General features: G+C 41.8%; 1 protein-coding gene across 1 annotated transcript in view; it reads left to right on the plus strand.

Annotated features, from left to right (window-relative positions):
• The window catches only part of NPC1 (NPC intracellular cholesterol transporter 1), a gene marked incomplete at both ends in the record, with an annotated part of 58,756 nt that overhangs the window by 1,136 nt on the left and 35,332 nt on the right, over positions 1-22,288 (plus strand). Inside the window, 3 exons of the mRNA XM_080714659.1 lie at positions 12,758-12,880; positions 13,756-13,862; positions 17,008-17,183. Of these exons, the coding sequence (XP_080570785.1) occupies positions 12,758-12,880; positions 13,756-13,862; positions 17,008-17,183 (406 nt within the window). The remainder of the gene's footprint in view (positions 1-12,757; positions 12,881-13,755; positions 13,863-17,007; positions 17,184-22,288) is intronic.

Below are 22,288 nucleotides of genomic sequence, written 5' to 3' on the forward strand. Positions count from 1 at the left end.
GATGGGGTCAACTGTTAGACTATTCATCAGCTCTTGGCTTTAGGCATTTTACTCTCAGCTCTGATTGCTTCTAAAGATAAGTAAGACCTTACAGAGTTATTGGAATTAAGTAATAGTATTGGAGAGATCAGGTCACTGTGCCTAACATACTAACGATTCAAGTAGCCCTAGAGGAAATGCAGCTACCCAGTTGCCTGAGCATTTTAGATCAGCAGGCTTCACATTAAGTAGCTTTAACTTTTCTGTGCAGGCCTTTTACTTCAGAGCTAGTGGCTAGTGAATACCTCTTCTAGGGCATTTGCAGTAGGTCAGAGGTCAATGGTGAATCTCTTGCAAAATACCTGGAAGCCTTTTTAAGGTCTGCAGATCTTAACTAAAAACATTCCTATTGCGTTGAGTGGTGGTGCATGTCTGTAATCCAATATTTGGGAGACTGGAGCCAGAGGACCACGAGTTTGAGCCTGGGCAGTTTAATGAGACATTGCCTCAAGTTAAAAATAGAGTATGGTGGTGCTTGCTTGTAATCCCAGTACTTGGAAGGCTGAGGCAGGGTAGCCTCAGCAATTTAGTGAGATTAGCAACAGAGGGAGATCTTGTTTCAGATTAAGAAAGGGCTGGGGTAGATTAAGGGTTGATTAAGAAAGCTCATTGGTAGAATGCTTCTAGTTTCTCTCCCCAGTACCAAAAACAAAACAAAGCACTCCTATTGTTATTTTAAGAATCAGTTCCTTCACATCTAGAAACTTTGACTGCACCTGACAGATGGAAGTCAAATTGACCGGGGGAGGGAGTATTTGCTTTTAGAATTCATACCAATGATAGCTGCTCATCAGGTTTTCGTCTGAGCACTAAACAGGTTCTCTTGGGATTACAAATTATCCTTTGTAAGGTCCGAAATACATTTTGCGGAAATTTTTGCTTTTTTTTCGGAACTGGGTATTAAACCCAGAGGCATTTTACCTCTGAGCTACAATCCTAGTCCTATTCTTTATTCTTTATTTTGAAACAGGGTCTTGCTAAATTGGGGGGGACCTCACAAGTTTCTGAGGCTGGCCGTGAACCCTCAATCCTGTCTCAGATTCCCAAGTACTGGGATATTAAGCATGTGTCACTGTGCCTGGCTAGATTTTTGCTTTTCTTAATTTTTACTATTTGCAGATGGCGAGAGAATATTACTAGACAGCATATTTTTAAGCCCATATTGCCAGTTTAATATACAAATTATTTGATTTTTCTTTTGCTGTTTAGGGATTGCTTTATTTTAATTCCTGTTTGTTTTAAAGTTTTGTATAATAGTCAACATATCTCAAAGCCAAGTCTACAATACATGTTGTAATCATAAAAGTCTAGTTTCTATCTCTGGTCCTTCTCTTCCACTACAGATAATCTTTTAATGTATTTGTGGTTTATCCTTCAAAAGTATAAGTGTATATGTGAGTGAATGTAATGTATTTATTTTTATATTTCCCCATTAGGTGAAATATATATATATGGTGTGTGTTTAATTTCCCATTTTGTTTTTTTAGACTTAATATTATATTTTGGTGATAACTTCATAGTATAGAAATAATCCTCTTGGGGTTTTGTGTGTGTGTGTGTGGTTTTTTTTTTTTTTTTTTTTTTTTTGGTGGTACTGGGGGTGGAACCTTAGTGGTCTTCTACCTCAGAGCTATTCCTCCATACCTGTTTTATATTTTATTTGGAAACAGGGTCTAAGTTGTTGAGAGCCTCACTAAGATACTGAGGCTAGCTAGCTTCAACCCTGGGTCCTCCTGTCTCAGCCTCCCAAGTACTGGGATTACAATTGTGCACCACCACACCCAGCTTCCCTCATTCATTTTTACAACTGTGCGAGTTATAGGAAATTTAATTAATTATCTCTTAACAAATGCATATACATTAAAAATCATGTCATACAAATAATGTATGCAGTTTTGAGAAATGGTACATAACTCTCCTGTCTGTAGTTTTTATAAGCTTTTTCTCTTGAGGGACTTAGAAATTAGGTCTGAAGAGGAAATAAACATTTAAATGGCTTTTCCTGAGGAGATTTGGCATGGGTTAATCTTGTGGTCTGGAGTGGAGAGGAACAACCATTTGATATTGAAGCAAATAAGGGCAATCTTTCTTCATCTCTCCCATCCTTGACTGATGATGGGGTTATTAGATGTCTTACTAACACGAGTAATCATGGGTATAGAAGATTTTTAAATTTTTATTTTAGCAAGTGGGCAGAGAGAAAAGGAGTTACTGAATGGGCCTTTGTATTTCTCCACATTTGTTATATTACCAAGAACAAAGAGTCCCTCTGATAATGAAGACAGTGTGATCTCTTTCTCTCCTGGGTAACCCTCCCCTCCACTCCTCCTAAAAGGGTTGCAGTGTTTCAATTATGACACATTACCTACCAGGAAGCCTGGATTAGGCCATCTCTAATCTGATCTCAGGTGTCCCTTTCCACGTCTCACCCACAGCTCTGTGAAGAGCATCTGCTCTCTGACCAAAGTAAAGTATTTGCTCATAAAATCCTGCCTGTTAAAATCCTGTTCCAAGCTGGGCGTGGTGGCGCACGCTTGTAATCCCCGCGCTTGGGAGGCAGAGACAGGAGGATCGCGCAGGTTCGAAGCCAGCCGCGCGCGCTGGCTTAGGAGACCCTGTTTCCAAATAAAAATGTAAAAATAGGTCTGGGAGTGTAGCCCGGAGGTAGAAGGGCTTCCAGGAACCCCAGTACCACCAAAAAAAATAATAATAATAAAATAAATAAATAAAAGCAAAGATAGAGGAATTTTTTTTATTGAAATAACAGATTATAGGCTCCTTGAGGGCAAGAATTATATCTTATCATCTCCAAATATAGCCAAGATTGTTTGATTCTTTAATCACTAGATCTTTGGGGCTCGAAACTGGGTTTGGGCTCCAAATATTGACAAGATTCTTTACTTGTGACCCTCTTTTTAAAAATAAGTAAAAAAAAAAAAAAACTCTGACATAAGTATGCCGTTAGGATTTGAGAAAGGTTTCAAGATTCTGAGAACAGCTGGGCGTGGTGGCGCACGCTTGTAATCCCAGCATTCAGGAGGCTGAGACAGGAAGATGGCAGGTTCAAGGCCAGCCTCAGCTACATAGTGAGGCCCTCCGCAACTTAGTGAGACCCTGTTTCAAAATAAAGAATAAAGAGTAGGGCAGGGGTGTCGCTCGGAGGTAGAATGTCCCTGTGTTGCGGGAATATGTTGGGGGGGGGTTTGCATGGTGTAGGGAGAAGTAATCTCCCCCACCACCACCACACAGACAGAAAAACAGAAAAACCGTGGATTCTTGTCCTAAGCTAAGAATAAGTATTCATCGTATTCATCGATTGGACAGCTGCTGAAAATTTTAAGAAGTTCATTAAAAAGATAGAAATACAGAGATAGTTACAGCCCTGCAGAGGGGCACAGGGGGGCAATTCGAATGAAAATGCCAAAGAACTCCAGTTTACTGAGTTTTTATCCTAAGTCTAGCAGGTCCCTCTGATTTTTGGAGATCATGTTACCCCTTATCTCCAACCCGGCTCTGCTCCTGTTATCTCTCCAGCCGAATTTATGGCCTAAAGGGGGAGGCATCTCTGTCTCCAGACACAGCCTCAGATTTATGGCCTGAGGGGGAGGCATCTCTGTCTCCAGACACAGGCTTTTTACCTTTCCTCTTATCCCCCAAAATGTGTTAAATTGTTTTTAGGAATGCAAGGACATGTTAGCTAACCCTGGCTTTCTTAGTAAAGACGATATATTTTAAAATTGGAAATCTTTCCCAGTACTGACACATTAATACATTTTAAACCCTCTTCCCAATACCAGTACACCTGGGTTCCATCGCCAGACCCACAAAAAGAAAAAAAATTTTTTTGAGAGATGCTTTTAGATTTTGTTCTCATCATATTCTTGTTCCTTCTGTCACAAACGGAACTCAAATTAATTTCTTTAACATAAGCTAGGGGCTCTGGGCACAATGTTGAGTCCTAAATCAAAAGAACTAACCTATTTGGAAAGCACTGTAAAATGATGTAAATGTTACTTATTACTTATTGTCTTGTTCAGAGTTTATGGGGAAAAGTGCTTAAATTAGGACAAGGACAAAAAGGAGTCTGTGTGTGTGTGTGTGTGTGTGTGTGTGTGTGTGTGTGTGATTAGGTATTGAATTCAGAGTCATTCTGCCTCCAAGCTATATCCCCAGCCCTTTTTTACTTTTTGTTTTGAAATAATTTCTCTCTCTAGGTTGCTAAGAATCTCCCTAAATTGCTGAGGCTGGCCTCAGGCCTGTGATTGTCCTGCCTCAGCCTTCCACATACTGAGATATCAGGCATGTGCCACCACGCCCTCTGGTAGGAATTTTTGTTTGTTTATTTTTTGTTACCAGTGATGGAATCCAAGGGCATTCTACCTCTTAGCTATCCTTCTAGCCCTATTTTATTCTTTTATTTTGAAATGGTGTCTCACTAAATTGCAGAGCACCTCACTAAGTTGCTGAAGTTGGTCTTGAACTTGCAAGCTTCCTGTCTCAGCTTCCCAAGTACAGGGATTACAAGTATATCCACCATACCTGGCAGAAGTTCATTTTTAAGCAGAGCTCTGGGAGGCTGAGATGGGAGGATCTGGGTTGGCAGCCAGTCTCAGCTACTTAGTGAGGCATTCTACAACTTGGTGAGATCCTGTTTCAAAATAAAGAATAAAAAATTGGGTTGGGGGAAGCCAGACATGGTGGCAGGCACTTGTAACTCCAGCATTCAGGAGCCTGAGCCTGGAGGATTGTGGTTCACCGGCATCCTTAGCTACTTAGTGAGGCCTTTCACAACTCACTGAGACTTTGTTTCAAAAATAAAAAAGAATAAAAAATGGGTTGAGGGTGTAGCTCAGAGGTAGAATGCCCCTGGGTTCCATCCCCAGTACTGGAAAAAAAAAAAAAAATAGGGTTGGAGGTATAGCTTGGAGATAGAATGCCCGTGGGTTCAATTCCTAGTAACACAAAAAGGGTGGGGGTGAATTTTATGTAAAGCTGTTAAAATGGTCAGCAGGTCTGTTTAGTATTACAGGAAAATAAAGGCAAAATAGTTGCCCAATTTTTGCATCGTATTCCATTGCTGTCAAACATGTTTTGTCTTCACAGAACTCTGATGTAGCCTTCTGTTTTATAGATATGGACATTAAAGCTCAAATTTGTCCCAAGGTCACATGGCTGGTAAGGGGTAGGCTGGGATCATGAACTTTTGTCTTACTTCTGTGCTCTAGTTAATTCACATTCCAAATGTTCCTACTTGATGATTTCTGTAGCAAACTAAATTGAATGGATGTCCATTTGGCCAGTAAGGCATCTCGTTCAAGGCATGTTCCTGTCTCCAGTATGACTTCTCCCAGTAGTTGGTAATAAATTAGGAATGGGATTAGCCTGCTAGCCTGACCCATGGCCCTACTGCCACACTGTGTGACCATTCCATAGAGGGGAAAAAAAAAATCTTGCACAGGCTATACTGACACCTACTTCCTTGATTTTGTTTTAGCTCTGTGTCTTTTAGGTTATTTTTCAAACTTATGGTTGCATAAATGTCTGATAGCAGCCAAGAGTATTACGTTGTACAAGCTACTTAAACTGCAAGCCAAAAAGGTTATCTGTAAAATGAAAAGTTAGATTATTAGTGGCCTAAGCACCCATATATAGGCAAGCCCGGTGCACAGATAAATTATCCTTTGTTGTGTGTATCTTCATGCCAGTTTGGCTATAAATCAGTGCCAAAGACTTGGGTCAGTAGAAGTCAGACCAACCCGGCCTTCTCCCCAAAGGTCCTGCCATATTTGTTTGGTTTGCCTCTCTTGACTCCAAAGGAAATTGTAGGCATCATAATCTCTGGGCAGGATTTTTGTACACCTCCCCTCATCCCCATCCCACCTTGTCTTGCCTGGCCAGGTCTGTATCCTTGGTCCCTAGAGAGGTAGTAGGCAGTGGAGGTAGCCAGCAGCCACCTGCCCTCCTTCCCCTCCTGGAGCTTGATCTGGGTTTGTCTCTAGCTTCTGCCATTAGCTTTACTATCTAGAATAGCAGCAGAAGTAGGAGACCCAGCCTGACACTCCCAACTCTGGTGGAATGACTGGCGGCTGGCCTGGGATGGAGGACTGTCAGCGATACTGAGGAAGTGAGTCATCACTTGACAACTCAAGAAGATGTGAATCGTAGTCATTATTTCCATTAGTATACACGTTCGTGAAGAAAAGACACTTGTGTAGGATCATAGTGAATGGGACAACCCATCTCTAGTGTATTCTCAAATTCTAAGGATGAGTCAGAGTCCAGACTGGGCTGGAGTTTAAACAGTGTAGTAGTTGGGGAAGGGGATGGAAGAGAATGCTTAATTTAGCTTTCAAAATCAGGTCACATATGAGGCTTGATCCTAGGGCAGAAGCTAGAAAACTGGCTTGACCAGAGCCTGGTTTTGTGAATAAAGTTTTATTGGGAGACACCCACACCCCCTCATTTACCTCTTGTCTGTGGTTGCATTTAAGCTTCAACAGGCAAGGTTGCGTGTTTTACACAGTAACCTTAAGACTTATGACCTTACAGTATTCAATGTTTGGCCCCTAAGCAAAGTTCATCAATGCCAGCTCTGGTGGATCTACATGGGAGCTTGTGGATGCTCCCCAGAACTGGCTGTGCACCAGGCTTCCAGCCCAGAGCCTCACTTTAAGTATAGTTTGGAGAATACCAGAACTAGAGCCAAATGCAGAGTCAAAAAGTTCAATCCAGTGGAGAAAATGAATCTTGGGAAAGGCTCCTAAGAAGGCATACTTAGGGAGGACGGTCCAGGATAGGGAAGAATGAAATTGAAGAAAACAAATCAATAGGCTTATTTTCTGGGGCTGGAGATAAGAACTGGAGTTTGGCCTTCAGGATCTAGATAAGTATAGTTAAGGGCAATACAAGTAGAGCCAAAGCCAGTCTATGGAAAGCAGTTGAGATTTGTGAAAAGCAATTTAAAAGTCACCACACTTGTGTTTGTGCATATACATTTATACATGTTTACCTGTGGGGGAAAATTTTAAAGTCAGAAAAATGTAGATCTAATCATGACTAGTTAAATCTGAGGAATAGGATGGGGGTGGGGCAGAGAAGTGCGGAAAGATTTCCAGTGTTGTTTTATGTACTCCTGTGCTGTGTGGGTGTTTGTGGTGGATGTGTATTGATTTGTAATTGAAGAAAGTTTTGAAGGCGTATATTTGTAATATTTTAGGAACTGGCAGCATTTTTAAATGCTTAAAAAGGTAATTTTTGTGATTATGAATAGCTCTGTACATGACCACAAGATGAACTGTGAAGAATTATCATCATTCTTTGGACTTACAACTGGCCATCATTTGAAAATATCTGCCCAAATTCTTGTGTTAGGAGCAGTCTCCACATGAACAGTGTTGAGAGGTTGGGCCTTTCGGAGATAATGAGGTCATGAGGATCTGCCTTCACGAATAGACTAATGCCATTCCTGCGGGAGCGGGTTAGTTGGCAGGGGCGTGGGCTCCTAATACAGGGATGGGCTCAGCTCTGTCACTCTAGAGTGTGTGCGCCTTGCCTTCACTTTCCACCCTGGATGACGCAGCCAGAAGCACCTCAGCACACGTAGCTCCTTGGTCTCAGACATTTTGCACTTATTTTAAAATACGTAGTCTCTAGTATTCTGTTTTACAGCAGCAGAAGCCATATTAAGAAAGACTCTTAGGTACTTAATAAGACACTAAAGACCTTGGGTGTGTGGTGTGGCACTCAGACTCATAGCACTTGTTCCTGTGTGATCTGATAGTCACTCTTCTCTGGTAAATGGAACCTGAGAACCTGACCCTACAATCCCTGCAACTAGCCTCTCCTTTTACACCGTGAAAGATCATCTGAGTGCACAGGGCTTTTTGTAAAAAACATGTAACATAAGTTTCCACATTTGGTGGCACTGAGCCTACCATGTTTGGTGTAGCTATCACTACCATCCACCTCCAGAACTGAGTTCATGTTTTAAGTAGGTGTACTTTTTGGCTGTGGTAAACCTCGAACATTGGTGAGTTTTATTTCAGTATTGGATATAATACTTCCTTCCACAAGTGAATATTATTGAATATAAAAATCATGGTTTTTGTATCATACTGAAGGTAGCTTTAAGTTTGGAAATCAGGTGCTGTATTTAAAAAGGAAATGTGTGACTTGTAGGAGCCTTGTTTGCCTAACGCACCTTAGTCTCAGTGTCAGCATGTGCTGCTATGACAGTCCTAGGAGATTTTTACAGCACATCCATCCTCTTTGTCAATAAAGTCCTCACTGCCTGCTCTGCTGTGGTGGGTTTAAGACTGGAAATTCAACTACTTGGATAGCAGATGGGTTCCTGGAGGATTGCAAAGGTGAGCATGGCTCAATCCTGTCTGCCTGGATCTGCCGGTCCGCCTAGGTGTGCTTTGTAAACCTGTTTCCTCATCCATAATCCTCACATTGACCTCACAAATCTGTTCTGAGGATCGCAGTTTTAGAGGTACATTTAGCCAGTGCCCAGACACTAAGGGTGGTGGTGTGTCTTCATGGCAGCAGAAACTCGGGAGGGAGAAGCCATGCTTGGGTGCACCAGCAAGACACTGCAGGAGAGGTGGAGGCTTGAGAGTGAGTGGTACATCTGGTAGTGAGGGGTGTAGGGAGTCTAGGGGAAGAGGCCACAAGGCGTGACCAGTGCAAAGGCCTCAGGTCCCCCTCGTTGTGGGTCAAGGGGAGGGAAGGGTAGAGTCAAGGTGAGGCATCTGGAGCTTGCCTTCCAGGCAGCAAGGGTGGATCAGAGGTTCTGAGCACCAGAAAACTTTGGAGGCACCTTTCAGGAAGAACCAAGTGGTGGCGATGCCTAGGGGACGTTGCTGTGGACTGTGAGAGTGGGAGAAGGCTGTGCAAGGGGACCTCCCGAGAGTGGGCAAGAGCTGAGCTCTGGGAAGTAGGTTTGGAAGGGGACTAGGGGTCTGAACTCTGCTGCAAAGGGATCTGAGTAGAGGATGCATGGAGAGAAATTAGTTTCCTCTTGAACACTACAGACTATCAGGCATCTAGTTGGAAGTGCAGCTGGAGCAGGGTTGGGGGTCATTGAGGCTGAGAGAGGGGCCCGTGAGTGTGAATGGAGCAGTGTTAATAGGCAGGTGCAGGTGAAGGGACCAAGTTGAAACTGCAGATGAGGAGACCAGGTGGTGGAGGCCCTGAGGAGGCTCAGGCGAGGGTGATGGGCCATGCTCCTTCAGCTGGAGGTGAGAAGAGGCGTGAAGGTAGAGATTGAGGTGGAAAAGAGGGCTCTCCCATCGGTACAGCCGTGTGAGTGAGTTCACATGCTCATGGCCTTGCACAAGGGAGCGGGGAGGGTGTGACGCTACAGGATGGGCTTTAATTATGCAGATGATTATACCTTGTGGAGCGTCTGTTTCTGGAGCCAGAGAGGTCTGGTTTGACTCCTGGCTTGGCCACTGTGTGGTATTGGACAAGTTATTTGGTATCTTGGTGCATCCCCTCCCATATCTGTAAAATGGATATAATAATACCCACTCTAGCACCTCCTGCATCAAACTGTTGCTAGGATTGATTGGGTTGACAAATAGGAAAGACAGTGCCTGGCATACATGAGTGCCTTGCGAGTACCTGGGCCCATTGGCTTAGGGCTGCTCCTATAGGCAGTAAGAAGAAAACCCACGAGTGGAGACTGAGGCTCAAAATCCCTGGGCTCAGAGCGGTCTCAGCTTTTTTATTTTGTTCAGACCTTTGAAACTCTTTGACTGAGATTCCAAATAGTTGGAAGTTATTAATAATAATTATTTAATTGTAACTTGCTTCATAGTTTACTTATTTACCATATATGCACATATCCATTTGCTCTTCACACCAAGCTGTTAGGTAAGCAGAAACAGTAAGCTTCATTTCACAGGTAGGAAAACTCCTATTTAGCATGGTTGTAAGTAACCTACCCCAGTGCATTCCAGCATCTGACGCTCCAATATGCTTGAAGCTTAACCTGGCTGTGAGTTCTTAGGATCAAAACGTAGGGCTCCTGACCATACTACAGGCCTTCGCACCAGAATGGTAGAAATAGTGCTTTGCTTTAAAAAAAAATCACAGATTATAAAGGATAATCTTTATTTTAAAAAAATTGCAGTACTAGAGATGGGACCCGGGGGCATTCTATCTCCGAGCTACACCCCCAGCCCTATTTTTTATTCTTTATTTTGAAACACAGTCTCACTGAGTTGCAAAGGGCCTAAGTAGCTAAGGCTAGCCACGAACCACGATCCTCCTGTCTCAGCCTCCCAAATGCTGAGATTACAGGCGTGTGCCACCAAGCCTGGAAAAAATAAAGGAACCTAAATAGCAACAGGTCATCTTGATTTGCCTTTGTAGCGCCAAGTGCTAAGAAAGGAGAAATTAGACTTCAAATGCCAGTTCTGGGCTGGGTTTGCCATGCCAAGACTGGATTTGTTAACTGAGTTTGTTTTTAATGTGTGGGAGTCTGCGCATTTGGACTGGTCGGGCACCTGTGTTGGACCTGACAGACCAAGGCGTGTAGTTTAATACAGTCACTGAGCTGTGTTTGGTTGCAGGAGGCCCTGTAACCAGTTGGTTAAGCTGTAACCATTTAATGTTTGAGGCTAAGCTGAGGTGAATTGTTTTCAGTGTTTCTATGAATGCTGTCTGATCACATTTGCTGGCGTTCTCAAAACTTGCGCTAGCTCTGTCCAGCTAAACTCTACAGAATTTAGTTGGTCTGAGGAATTTACCTTTCAGCACTGTCACTCTGGCTTCCATGGGTGCTTAGCCAGAGTGCCCCTGAGCACTCTGTTTGGCTAGGTATAGGGAGGGGGCCCTTGTATTTAAATTGCACAAAAATGTTACCAGTTTCCTCCACCTCTGTAATCAGCTTTTGCCTTTTTAAACTTCAGTTAGATGGGTAATGACCTTTCAGTTGGCAACCTAGAATTGCAATTCTTTCTTCAGAATCTCTGTGTTTGAGATTAACAAGTGGGGATCTGTTTTTGTTTTTGTTTTGGTACTGGGAGTTGAATCCAGAGGCACACTCACTACCTCTGAGATATCCCCCCAGCCCCTTTGTTATTTTTTGTTTTGAAACAGGGTTTCACCAGGTTGCTGAAGACTCCCTAAATTTCTGAGGCCGTTCTTAATCCTGCAGTCTTGTCTCAGCCTCCCAAGTATTGGGATTGCAAACATGCACCACAACTTTTGTCTCAATTGGGAATCTTTTTATATAAAAATGTTGGTGGAATTGTGTAACTTCGTGAAAGGATTGGCACACCAGCTTTGCTGAAGGCTCACCACTTCCTCATTTGTATAATTTCACTCCCTTGTGACCTAGTGTATGAGTCAAGAGAAGGATAAGGCGTAATTTTTATTTTAAGACTATCTAAAGGGTGAATTCAGAGACAAGGTATATTGATTCCTTGGATTCCCCATACTTGCACACCCCAACCAACCTCCTGCTTATTTTTTCTTTCATGTTTTAGGACTCCAGGGACTGTTGTGGGATTTGTATCTTATCTCTGAGGACCAACATAGACCTGAGCTAGTTGCATGTGTGTAGGTCATGTGCCACTGTCCCTGGAGAGAAGTCCTCCTGTTGCTTCTATTAGGACTTTTTAATGGCTTCTCTACCAGGTATCTCGGGAGCCAAGGTCGCCTCTTGTATTTTCTGCCTCAGTGTGGGACAACTGTTTGTAAGCCAGTGGCCCTGGCTGGCTGGACCCTCTGTGAGTCCATCGTGAGCAGAGTAGGGTTGCTTTGGGCAGTACCCTTGGAACTGGGTGCTGATTCACACTGAACCCTCCCCACTTCTGAATTTTCTGATAGCCTTGTGACTCTCACATGGGGAATATGAGTGGCTCTTGAGAAATCTTTTCATAAGAGATTTTTAAAAATTGTTTTTTAGATTGCTTAGGTGATTTTTCTTAAAGTGAACGCATACATTTCTTCCTTTCTGCTTAAATCTCAAGGACAGTATGTTCATTCTTACTTCTCAGGTAGAGTTTTATGGTTTGCAGTTTTATTCTTTAGGTTACTTACGAGATTCTCATGTTAATTAACCCAAAAATATGTAAGAATTTGAGCCGGGCTTGGTGGCACACGCTTGTAATGCCAGCGCTTGAGAGGCTGAGACAGGAGGATCGCACAGGTTCTAAGCCAGCCTCAGCTACTTAGTGAGGCTTTCGGCTACTTAGTGAGACCCTGTTTCCAAATAAAATATAAAATAGGTCTGGGAGTATAGCCTGGAGGTAGAAAGCCTCTGGGTTCCACCCCCAGTACTACCAAAAAAAAAAAAAAAAAAAAAGTAAGAATTTCCTTCTCATCTGTAATGCTTTTATATTTCTTTATGGCAAATGGCAAATATAGTGCCTCAGTAGTTGCAAATTCTTATACTGTCTTGCTTTTCTCTATACTCTGACTCTTCCATGGAGCTGTTGTTTTCTCTTAACAAGTAAATAAGCAGAAAATAGAAATCGTGTCAAATTTCCATTATGTTTCATTGATTTGACAAATCCATTTCAGGCATTTAGCCTATTTTTATTACAATTTTCAAAATATTTAACAAGTGTCTCTTGCTGTTTCTTCATTTCCAGGTAGCGCTGGAAGGTTCTGTAATAGTGCTGGAGTGAGCGGTTTTTGTTGCTTAAATTTGTTTTCCCCTTGAGACCCAGGTGACAGCTGGTTTTGTGTTGACTCTCTCTAGGTGCTTTCACAATCCTGTATTTGGTATGGAGAGTGTGGAATTGCATCTGGAGATAAGAGGTACAATTGCAAATATTCTGGGCCACCAAAACCGCTGCCAAAGGATGGGTATGACTTAGTGCAGGTAAGTGTGTTGTGTGGGGCTTGGGCACATGAAATGCTGGCGTGGGGTACAGTGAGACTACTAGACATAAATCCTACCTCAGACTCTAACTTGTAACACACAGTGCAGAAAGGATAGTGCGGCTCAGGCTTCATTTTTTAAGGGCTACCTTTGTACCTCATAAAGTTTCCCAGTAGTAGGCTACTATTTAGAGAATGACCTTGGTACCTAAATGTTACCCTTTAGAACTTCTGCAAAATATATTAGAAGTTAGCTTTTCTGCATCTAGATTCCAGGACTTGAATAGACTCTGCTGCTAAAAGCTGTGACTTCTTTCCTTGTGGATTTCATTTTCCTGTGTCCCCTGAGAACCTGTGAGTGTTGGCTGCTGCCAGGTTCAGCTTTGTATTCTTGCCCTTCTTGATTAGGAAAACACTCAGAAATCAAGGTAGAAATACTGGTTTTAGAGGCTTGAGTAATAAAATAAAGTTGACATGATAATAGATCTAGATTTACCTGTTTTTTTTTTCATCAGAATAATAAAAGTTTTGTTGACTTTTCCTACGAGTAGCTAGTGAAAATCACAAAGAGCATTCTGATGAAACCTGACAGTCAGATGTTGGAAGAGGTAAAATGATTGTCAGGGAGAAGAGAGAGCTTCCAAATCAGAAAAATATTAGAAATGTCTCTGCAGCTTCTACTTGTGAATCCCTAGTTATGAATCGTGAACTTGATGGCCTTCCAAGAGAATTCTGCAAGAACTTTGCAAATACATATCTTACCCTCGGGCACTAAAAAGAATAGAGTGAAGACCAGTGAAGTTATTTTTCTCTCACTAAAAATTGCATCCTCACTCTAACTGCACTGCTCGCGCATCTGTGCTCTCTCGCCAAAAGGAGCTCTGCCCGGGATTCTTCTTCAACGACGTCAGTCTCTGTTGTGATGTTCAGCAGCTTCAGACACTGAAGGACAACCTGCAGCTCCCACTACAGTTTCTGTCCAGGTCGGTTGACTGCCAGGCAGACAGAGCCAGTGGCTCTGTTTTAGGTATCTGTTAACCAGTAATGTTATTGTTAGTGGTTTTGTTTTTGTTGTTGTTGTTCTTGTTGTTTTTTTCCAGTACTGGGGATGGAACCCAGAGGTATTCGACCTCCGAGCTACAACCCCAGCCCTATTTTCTATTCCTTTTTTTTTTGAAACAAGTTCTCACTGAGTTGCAAAGGGCCTCACTATGCAGCTAAGGCTGTTCTTGAACCACAATCCTCCTGTCTCAGCCTCCCAAATGCTGGGATTATAAGCGTATGCCACCATGCCCGGCTCCCAGCCCTATTTTTTATCTTTATTTTAAAACAGAGTCTCACTAAGTTGCAGAGGGCCTCACTAAGTAGCCAAGGCTGGCTGGGAAACTGCAATCCTTCTATCTCAGCCTCCCAAGCACTGGGATTATAAGCATGTGCCACTACATCCTGCTTCCCCCATTTCTTTAAAGAGCCCCAGGCAGTGAATTCTACCTTGTCCTAAGACATTCATTTTTACTTGGTGACAAAGCTGATTCTTCCTTCTCAAGAATTATTTGAGCTGGGCGTGGTGGGATTACAATCATGCACCACCACGCTGGTCTTTATGCTTAGCTTTTAAAAGTCAGATTGCTGGTCTGTTTTTTTTTTTTGTTTTTGTTTTTGGGTGGTTTTTTTTTTTTTTTGTGATACTGGGGTTCCTGGAAGCCCTTCAACCTCTGGGCTACACTCCCAGACCTATTTTTTTTATATTTTTATTTGGAAACAGGGTCTCTTAAGCCAGCACGGCTGGCTTTGAACCTGCGCGATCCTCCTGTCTCTACCTCCCAAGCACGGGGATTATAAGCATGCGCCACCATACCCAGCATTGGTCTGTTTTATTTTAAGAAAGCTCTCTTATGATGTCCAGATTAAAGTCGTAGTAATCACAATCAGCCGGGTGTGGTGGCGCAGGCTTGAAATCCCCGTGCTTGGGAGACGGAGACAGGAGAATCATGCTGGTTTGGAACCAGGCTCGCTGGCTTAAGAGACCCTGTTTCCAAATAAAAAAATATAAAATAGGTCTGGGAGGGTACCCCGGAGGTAGAAGGGCTTCCAGGAGCCCCAGTACCACCAAATAATAATAATAATAATAATAATAATAATAATAATAATCGCAGTCAGCTTGGTTTCCTTCCCAGTTGCATTCAGGGTTGTGATTTGCTTTCCTCTGAGATGTCCCAGCCCACAGACCGTGCACAGTGGGCCAGGCGTAGTGGGGAGGAGCGGTTCCTGGTGGTGGTCCCTCATCTGCACAGGCTCACTCTTTGCATGTTCTTGCCTCTCTCAGTAGTGAGATGATGTTCTAGAGTCATTCTCAGTAGAGCTGGCCTTGGGTGGCTGTTAAGCTTGTTTTGGCTTAGTTGGCTGGTTTTGTCAAAGTTCGTTTTCTGTCCCATCTGTTTTCTGTGACCCACGCTGGTGAAAAGGATTGCATAATAGTTGTTTTTCTCTAAGCCTACCTAACACTTTTTAAACGTGCAAAAGAACAAGCTGGTGGTATTCTTTAGAACAGCAGATTGTGTTATCTTTGTAAATTTTTCAGACTTCAGCACACTGATAAAGATGGTTGGGGAGCAAATAGAAAGGGGGAAATGCTGTCTGCAGAGGTCACTGCAGGCTGTAGAGCTCAAGCCAGTTGCCACTGAGGAATCCCTGCTTCTTACCAGAAGCTGACAGTGCAGAACAGAAAACCATCACCCACTTGTTCTCTCAGGAGATCATATGATGTAATAACAGGTCAGAAGTTGGGAATTTAGCAGGATTACTAATACGGGCCACTGTGGAAGGCTGCAGGATATTGATGGAGCCAGGTCGGAGCCTTTGTCACTCAGTTGAAACATTTACTCAGCACCCACTCTAGGTGAGCCTTGTGGACATAAACATCAACACAGAGCCAAGGTTCTCCCTTGTTATCAGAGGTACCAAAGCTTGTTCATAATAGCAAGTAAGAGAAGTAACCTGACAGCATCCTATGTAGATGATGACACTGATCATAGAGAGTAAGTGAAGTAGCACGGAGATTTGTGATCTGGGGAAACAGGAGAAAACTGCATATTAAGAGTAATTCTTGGCCGGGCGTGGTGGCGCACGCTCGGAATCTCCCCGCACTTGGGAGGCAGAGGCAGGAGAATCGCGTAGGTTCGGAGCCAGCCGCGCTGGCTTAAGAGACCCTGTTTCCAAATAAAATATAAAATAGGTCTGGGAGTGTAGCCTGGAGGTAGAAGGGTTCCATCCCCAGTACCACCCAAAAAAAAAAAAAAAAGTAATTCTTGACAGAATGATGTGATTGTAGTTTCTGGTTTTGCACAGTAAAGCACAGGTTTCCTGAAAAAGAGTGTGTATGCTGTCTGCTCCACTGGAGCAGAGTTCTTGAAGGCTGGGCACGCCTTCCTCACTCTGTGCCCAGGATGGTCACTGGGGCTAGATCAGAATAGAAAGTAATCTCATTTGGTTGGGTTGCAAAAATTCAAGTCTAATGAATAGCTTTTGTCAGTAATAATGTCTCAAAGGGAAGAAAGCCCTTTTGCCAAATAATATGTCAATATTAAGAACTTACGCTTTTGGATCTGAAGGGCAGCGGTCAGCTTGTGGTTTTCGTGAAAAGGCGTGCTTCTGAGTGAGTGCAGCCAGAGAACACCAGGGTCGCTCCTGGACTGTCCTTTATCTTTACAAGTCACAGGGAAGTCCTCTGTATTTGGAGATTATCTGGGATGTGGAAGAAAGCCACTTACTTAGTAGGCTATATAATGAATATTCTCATGTAACTCTCATTTTCTCCTTTTTTTCTTAACCAAAATTGTCATAGTTCTAAGACAAAGACATCTAATCACAAAAGCACAGGATTTAGGAAAAAAATCCTTCTCTTTTTTAAATTATGTCTGGACAAAATAAGTGTAATAATTAAGACAGTTCTTAAAACTATTTATTTTAACATGAGGCTTTAAGTGAGGAATTGTGGTTTAGTGTGTGCTTATGGTCATTGATTTGTCTCTTTCCAATCAGTTTTAAATATTCTTTATCCATTTTAAATCCTGTTTTTGCTAGCCCTGTCTGTGAGGTCATATCACACATAATTTACTTTTTCTTTAGATGTCCTTCGTGTTTTTATAATCTAATGAGCCTGTTTTGTGAGCTGACGTGTAGCCCTCAACAGAGTGAGTTTCTGAATGTTACTGCAACTGAAGATTATATTGATCCTGTTACAAAGCTAACAAAAACAAATGTAAAAGAATTACAGTACTATGTTGGACAAAGTTTTGCCAATGGTGAGTAAATTCAAGTATTTCCCCTTGTAGCTGGAATTAGGACATTGTATTAAATTGCTCCTTTTTATCCTGTCACCTCTAGGGAAAATGACAAATTTCAGTTCCATTTGCCCTGAAATGAAAATTATTACTTTGCTTGTATCCAGGAACTTGGGCTATAACCAGTAAAACAATCTCTTTAAAGCATTTGCTTTAACAAAACCCTTCCTAACCTTAAGTTCCCATACAGAAAATTTCAGTATGTGCAACTTTACTTGTGTACGTATTTATAACCATTGGAACTTTGATTCTAGCGGACATGAGTTGTTTAATCTGGGAGAGGTGGTAGGAAGATAGAAGTAGTTGGCAGAGGCAAAGAGGTTTCGACTCTTAGGAAATAATTTCTCCTTAAGGGAAAAGGAAGCACATATTACAAATAGGAATGGTCTTCTAGCAGCTTGTGACCATAGGACAGTCTGAAAGAGCCCACCATTCGTTGAAAATGAAAAGAATGGAATGCTACAGGAAAGCGATGAACAAATTAGAAATAGAACCAAATGGATCTTAGGAAAGAACTCATTGAAGTGGACTCTATAGTTACATAATTGAAAATTAAAATTAAAATAAATACATGCGTATTAGAATGGCCAAAATCCAAATCCCCACCAAATGCTGATGAGGACGTGGGACCACGGGAAAGATACGGCTGCTTTAGAAGACAGTTTGGTAGATTCTTATAAAATTCAACCTACGCTCATCATATGACTCGGCATCATTTTCGTTGGTGTTTACCAGGTGAGGCGAAAGCATAGCCACAAGAAAACCTCCACATAGATATGTATAGCAGCTATATTCATAATCGCCAAAACTTGAAACAACCAGGACGTTCCCAGTAAGTGAATGCGTATGTAAGCCGCCATACATCCAGACATGGAATAATATTCAGCACTGCAAAGAAGCTTTCAAGCCCCACAAAAAGACACAGAGGATCCTTTAGTCATACTACTAAGTGAAAAACTCCAGGCTAGCAAGGCTGCGTAGCTTATGGTTTCAACTCTGACGTCTGGAACAGGCAAATCTTTGGAGGCAGTAAAAAAGGCGGTAGTTGGAGGTGGTTTGTGGGGACTAAGGGATGGGTGAGACCCATACAGAGGATTTTTAGGAAGTGAGATGACTATGTGTAGACACTATTATGCTGGATACATATCACTTTACATTTGTCACAACCCATGGAACGTACAGCAGGAGTGAACTCAAATGTAAACTGGGGATGTGGGTAATAATGTGTCAGTATAGGTTCATCATTTGTAACAAATGTACACTCTGGTGCAGGGAGTTGATAATGGGGGACCTTGTGCATGTGTGGGTCAAAAAATATATGGAAACTGAAGTATCTGCTTAATTTTGCTGTGAACCTAAAACTGCCCTAACATATAAAATCTATTAAAAATAAAAACAATTAGAGATACTGATAAAAAAAACAGATAAATGTGTTGAGTATAGTCATGGTCTTAGAATTCTTAAAGCTATCAAAAATGTGTGGATTCAAGTCATGTCTTGGCAACTTTAAAATGTTAACTGAGCTGGGTGTGGTGGCACACGCTTGTAATCCCAACACTCCCAATACCTGGGTGGCTGAGACAGGATGATCGCGGGTTCATAGCCAGCCTCCGCTACTTAGTGAGACCCTGTTTCAAAATAAAGAAGAAAAAATAGGGTAGGATGTGTAGCTTGGAGGTTGATTGCTCCTGGGTTCCATCCTCAGACCTGCAAAAAAAAAAAAAAAAAAAAAAAAGAAATGTAACAAAAGTAAACACACTATAAAACTATAAATCTTTATGTAAAAAAAAAATGGCAGCTTACACCTGTAATCCTGGTACATGGGAAGCTGAGACAGGAGGATCATAGGTTTGCAGCCAACCTCAGCAACTTAGTAAAAGCTTGTTTCAAAGCCTGCTGCAACTTAATAAGAGCTTGTTTTCAAATAAATAAAATCAGGCTGGGGTTGTATCTCAGAAGCATAATGCCCCCCAGTTCCATCCCAGTATCAAAAATAAAAATAATATAAAATTAAAAATGTAAATAAGTGGAAAGACATACCATGTTTTCGTATCAGAAGACTAAATATTGTTAAAAATGATAGTACTTCCCAAATTGATCTACAGATTAAACTCAGTCCCTATTAGGCTGACTTCATTCTAGAAATTAACAAGGTAATTATAAAATTAAATTGGAATTCCAGGGCCCAGAATAGCCAGAACAATCCTGAAAAAAAAAAAAACAACAAAGTAGGAGGAGTCACTTTCCTTTTTTTTTTTTTTTTTTTTTGGTGGTGGTACTGGGGATGGAACTCTTCTACCTCTGGGCTACACTCCCAGACCTATTTTATATTTTTATTTGGAAACAGGGTCTCTGAAGTCAGCGAGGGTGGCTTCGAACTTGCACGATCCTCCTGTCTCCACCTCCCAGGCCTGGTGATTACAAGCGTGCGCCACCACGCCCGGCTTTTCTTTTTCTTTATGGTACTAGACATGGAACCCAGGAGCATTCTACCTTCGAGGTACACCCCCAGCCCTACCCATTTTATTATTTTGAAACAGGGCTCACTAAGTTGCAGAGGACCTCACAAGTTCCTGAGTCTAGCCTTGAACCTGCAGTGCTTCTGTCTTAGCCTTCCAAGTGCTGGGAGTACAAGTGGTTGTCACTATGCCCAGCTCGAAGACTTAGTACCAGGCAATGGAAATCAATGTGGATATAGTACTTGAATAAGGACAGACATATGGATCAATGAAATATGAGAATAAACTGTGTATATATGGTCAGCTGATTTTTTGACAAGGATGCCAAGACCATTAAATAGAGGAAACAATATTCTTAAGCAAATGATGAAAGATAAGTGCACACCAGCATGCAAAAGAAAGAAGCTGGAACTTCACTGCATAGTATATGCAAAAATTAACCCTAAATGGATCAAAGACCTAAATGTAAGAGCTAAAACTAGAAAGCACTTAGAAGAAAACATAGAGGTAAGTCTTTATGACCTTGGATTTGACCGTGGATTCGTAGATATGACATCAAAACCATGAGCAACAAAAGAAGAAATAAAAAAATTAAATCTCATTAAAATGAAAACATATTCATACTTTAAAAGGCACCATGAAGAAAATATAAAATAATTGCAAATTGTGAATTTGTTAAGGGACTTGTACATATGATATGTAAAAATCTCATAACTCTAGTAGACAACCCAAGGAAGGTATATAAAGAGTAAGCACATGAAAAAATACCCAGCATCACTAGTCATCAGGGAAGTACACAGCAAAGCCCACACCCACCAAGATGGCTAGATTCAGATACCAGGAACTGTAACCTTCATTGACTGCTGATGGGACTACAAGTGGTATAGTCACTTTGGAAAATAATCTGAGCCGGGCGTGGTGGCACACGCTTGTAATCCCAGCATTCCAGAGGCTGAGACCAGAGGATCACGGTTCGCATACAGCCTCAGCTATATAGTGAGGCCTTCCGTAACTTAGACCCTGTTTCAAAATAAAGAATAAAAAACAGGGCAGGGGGCGTAGCTCGGAGGTCAAATGTCCCTAGGTTCCATCCCCAGACCCAGAAAGAAAGAAAGAAAGAAAGAAGGAAGGAAGGAAGGAAGGAAGGAAGGAAGGAAGGAAGGAAGGAAGGAAAATAATCTGGCAGTTCCCAAAACCCATAAACATAGAGTTACTATATGACCTAGAGGTTCTGCTCCCAAGAGAAATGAAAACATAGGTTCATATTAAATTTTACAAATACTTATAGCAACATTACTCATAACCAAAAGATGTAAACAACCCAGGTGTCCATCAGCGGATATAAAGATAAAATATGGTACCTCCATATGAGAGAAAATGATTTGTCTGTAAAAAGGAATGGAATAATGATACTTGCCACCACATGTATTAGACATGTTGAAAATGTGCTAAGTTTAAAAAGTCAATCACAAGAGATTAGACATTTTACAATTCTATTTATAGGAAATGTCCAAAATAGGCAAATCTATAGATACAGCTTAGTGGCTGTATAGGGCTTGGGGTGTGGGGACATAAGGATCATAGTTAAAGAGTACTGGAGAGCCAGGCGTGGTGACACACGCTTGTATTCCCAGCATTCTGGAGGCTGAGACTGGAGGATTGGTTTGTGGACAGCCTCAGCTACTTAGTGAGGCCCTCTGCAACTTAGTGAGATTCTGTTTTTTTGTGGGGGGGTTGTTTTTTGTTGTTGTTGTTGTTTTTTGTTTTTGCGGGTCTAGGGATGGAACCCAGAGGCATTTGATCTCCGAGCTACACCCCCTGCCCAATTTTTTATTCTTTATTTTGAAACAGGGTCTCACTGAGTTGCAAAGGGCCTCAAGTAGTAGCTGAGGCCGTCCGCGAACCGCGATCCTCCAGTCTCAACCTCCCAAATGTTGGGATTACAAGTGTGTGCCACCACACCCGGCCATGAGATTCTCTTTCAAAATAAAGAATACAAAATAGGGCAGGGGGTGTAGCTCAGAGGTCGAATGCCCCTGTGTTCCATCACCAGACCCACAAAAAAAAAAAAAAAAGATTATTGAACTTCTTTTTAAGGGGGTTAAAATTTTCTCTAAAGTTGAGTATTGTGATGGCTGTGCATATCTGAATGTGCAGAAATCCGTTCAATAAATTGCGGCTATATATGCATGATAAGTTTTTTTAAGCAAAAAGAAATTCATTCCTAAATATAACTTAGAAAAACTGTTAAATTCCAAAGATAGATATCTTAAAAGCAAACAGAGAAAAGACAAACATAAGCTAGGTATAGAGGTGCACACCTGCAATCCTAGTACTTGGGTAGGCTAAGTTAGGAAGATCATACATAGATCCAAGGCCAGCCTCAGCAACCTTGTGAAGGCTCTCAACAATTTAGTAAGAGCCTGTTTCTAAATAAAATAAAAACTGGTCTGAGTATAGCTCTGGGTTCAATCCCCAGTACCACAAAAATAAAATAATAACCTCAAAAGAATGACATTTGAGATTTTTCTTAGCCATGATTTAAGGCCAGAAAGGAATAATATATTCAGAGTTCTGAGGAAGATAACTCACTCTTGCTAACCTCTC

This window comes from Muscardinus avellanarius, assembly GCF_963383645.1.
Source record: "Muscardinus avellanarius genome assembly, chromosome: 17".
Taxonomy (NCBI): Eukaryota; Metazoa; Chordata; class Mammalia; order Rodentia; family Gliridae; genus Muscardinus; species Muscardinus avellanarius.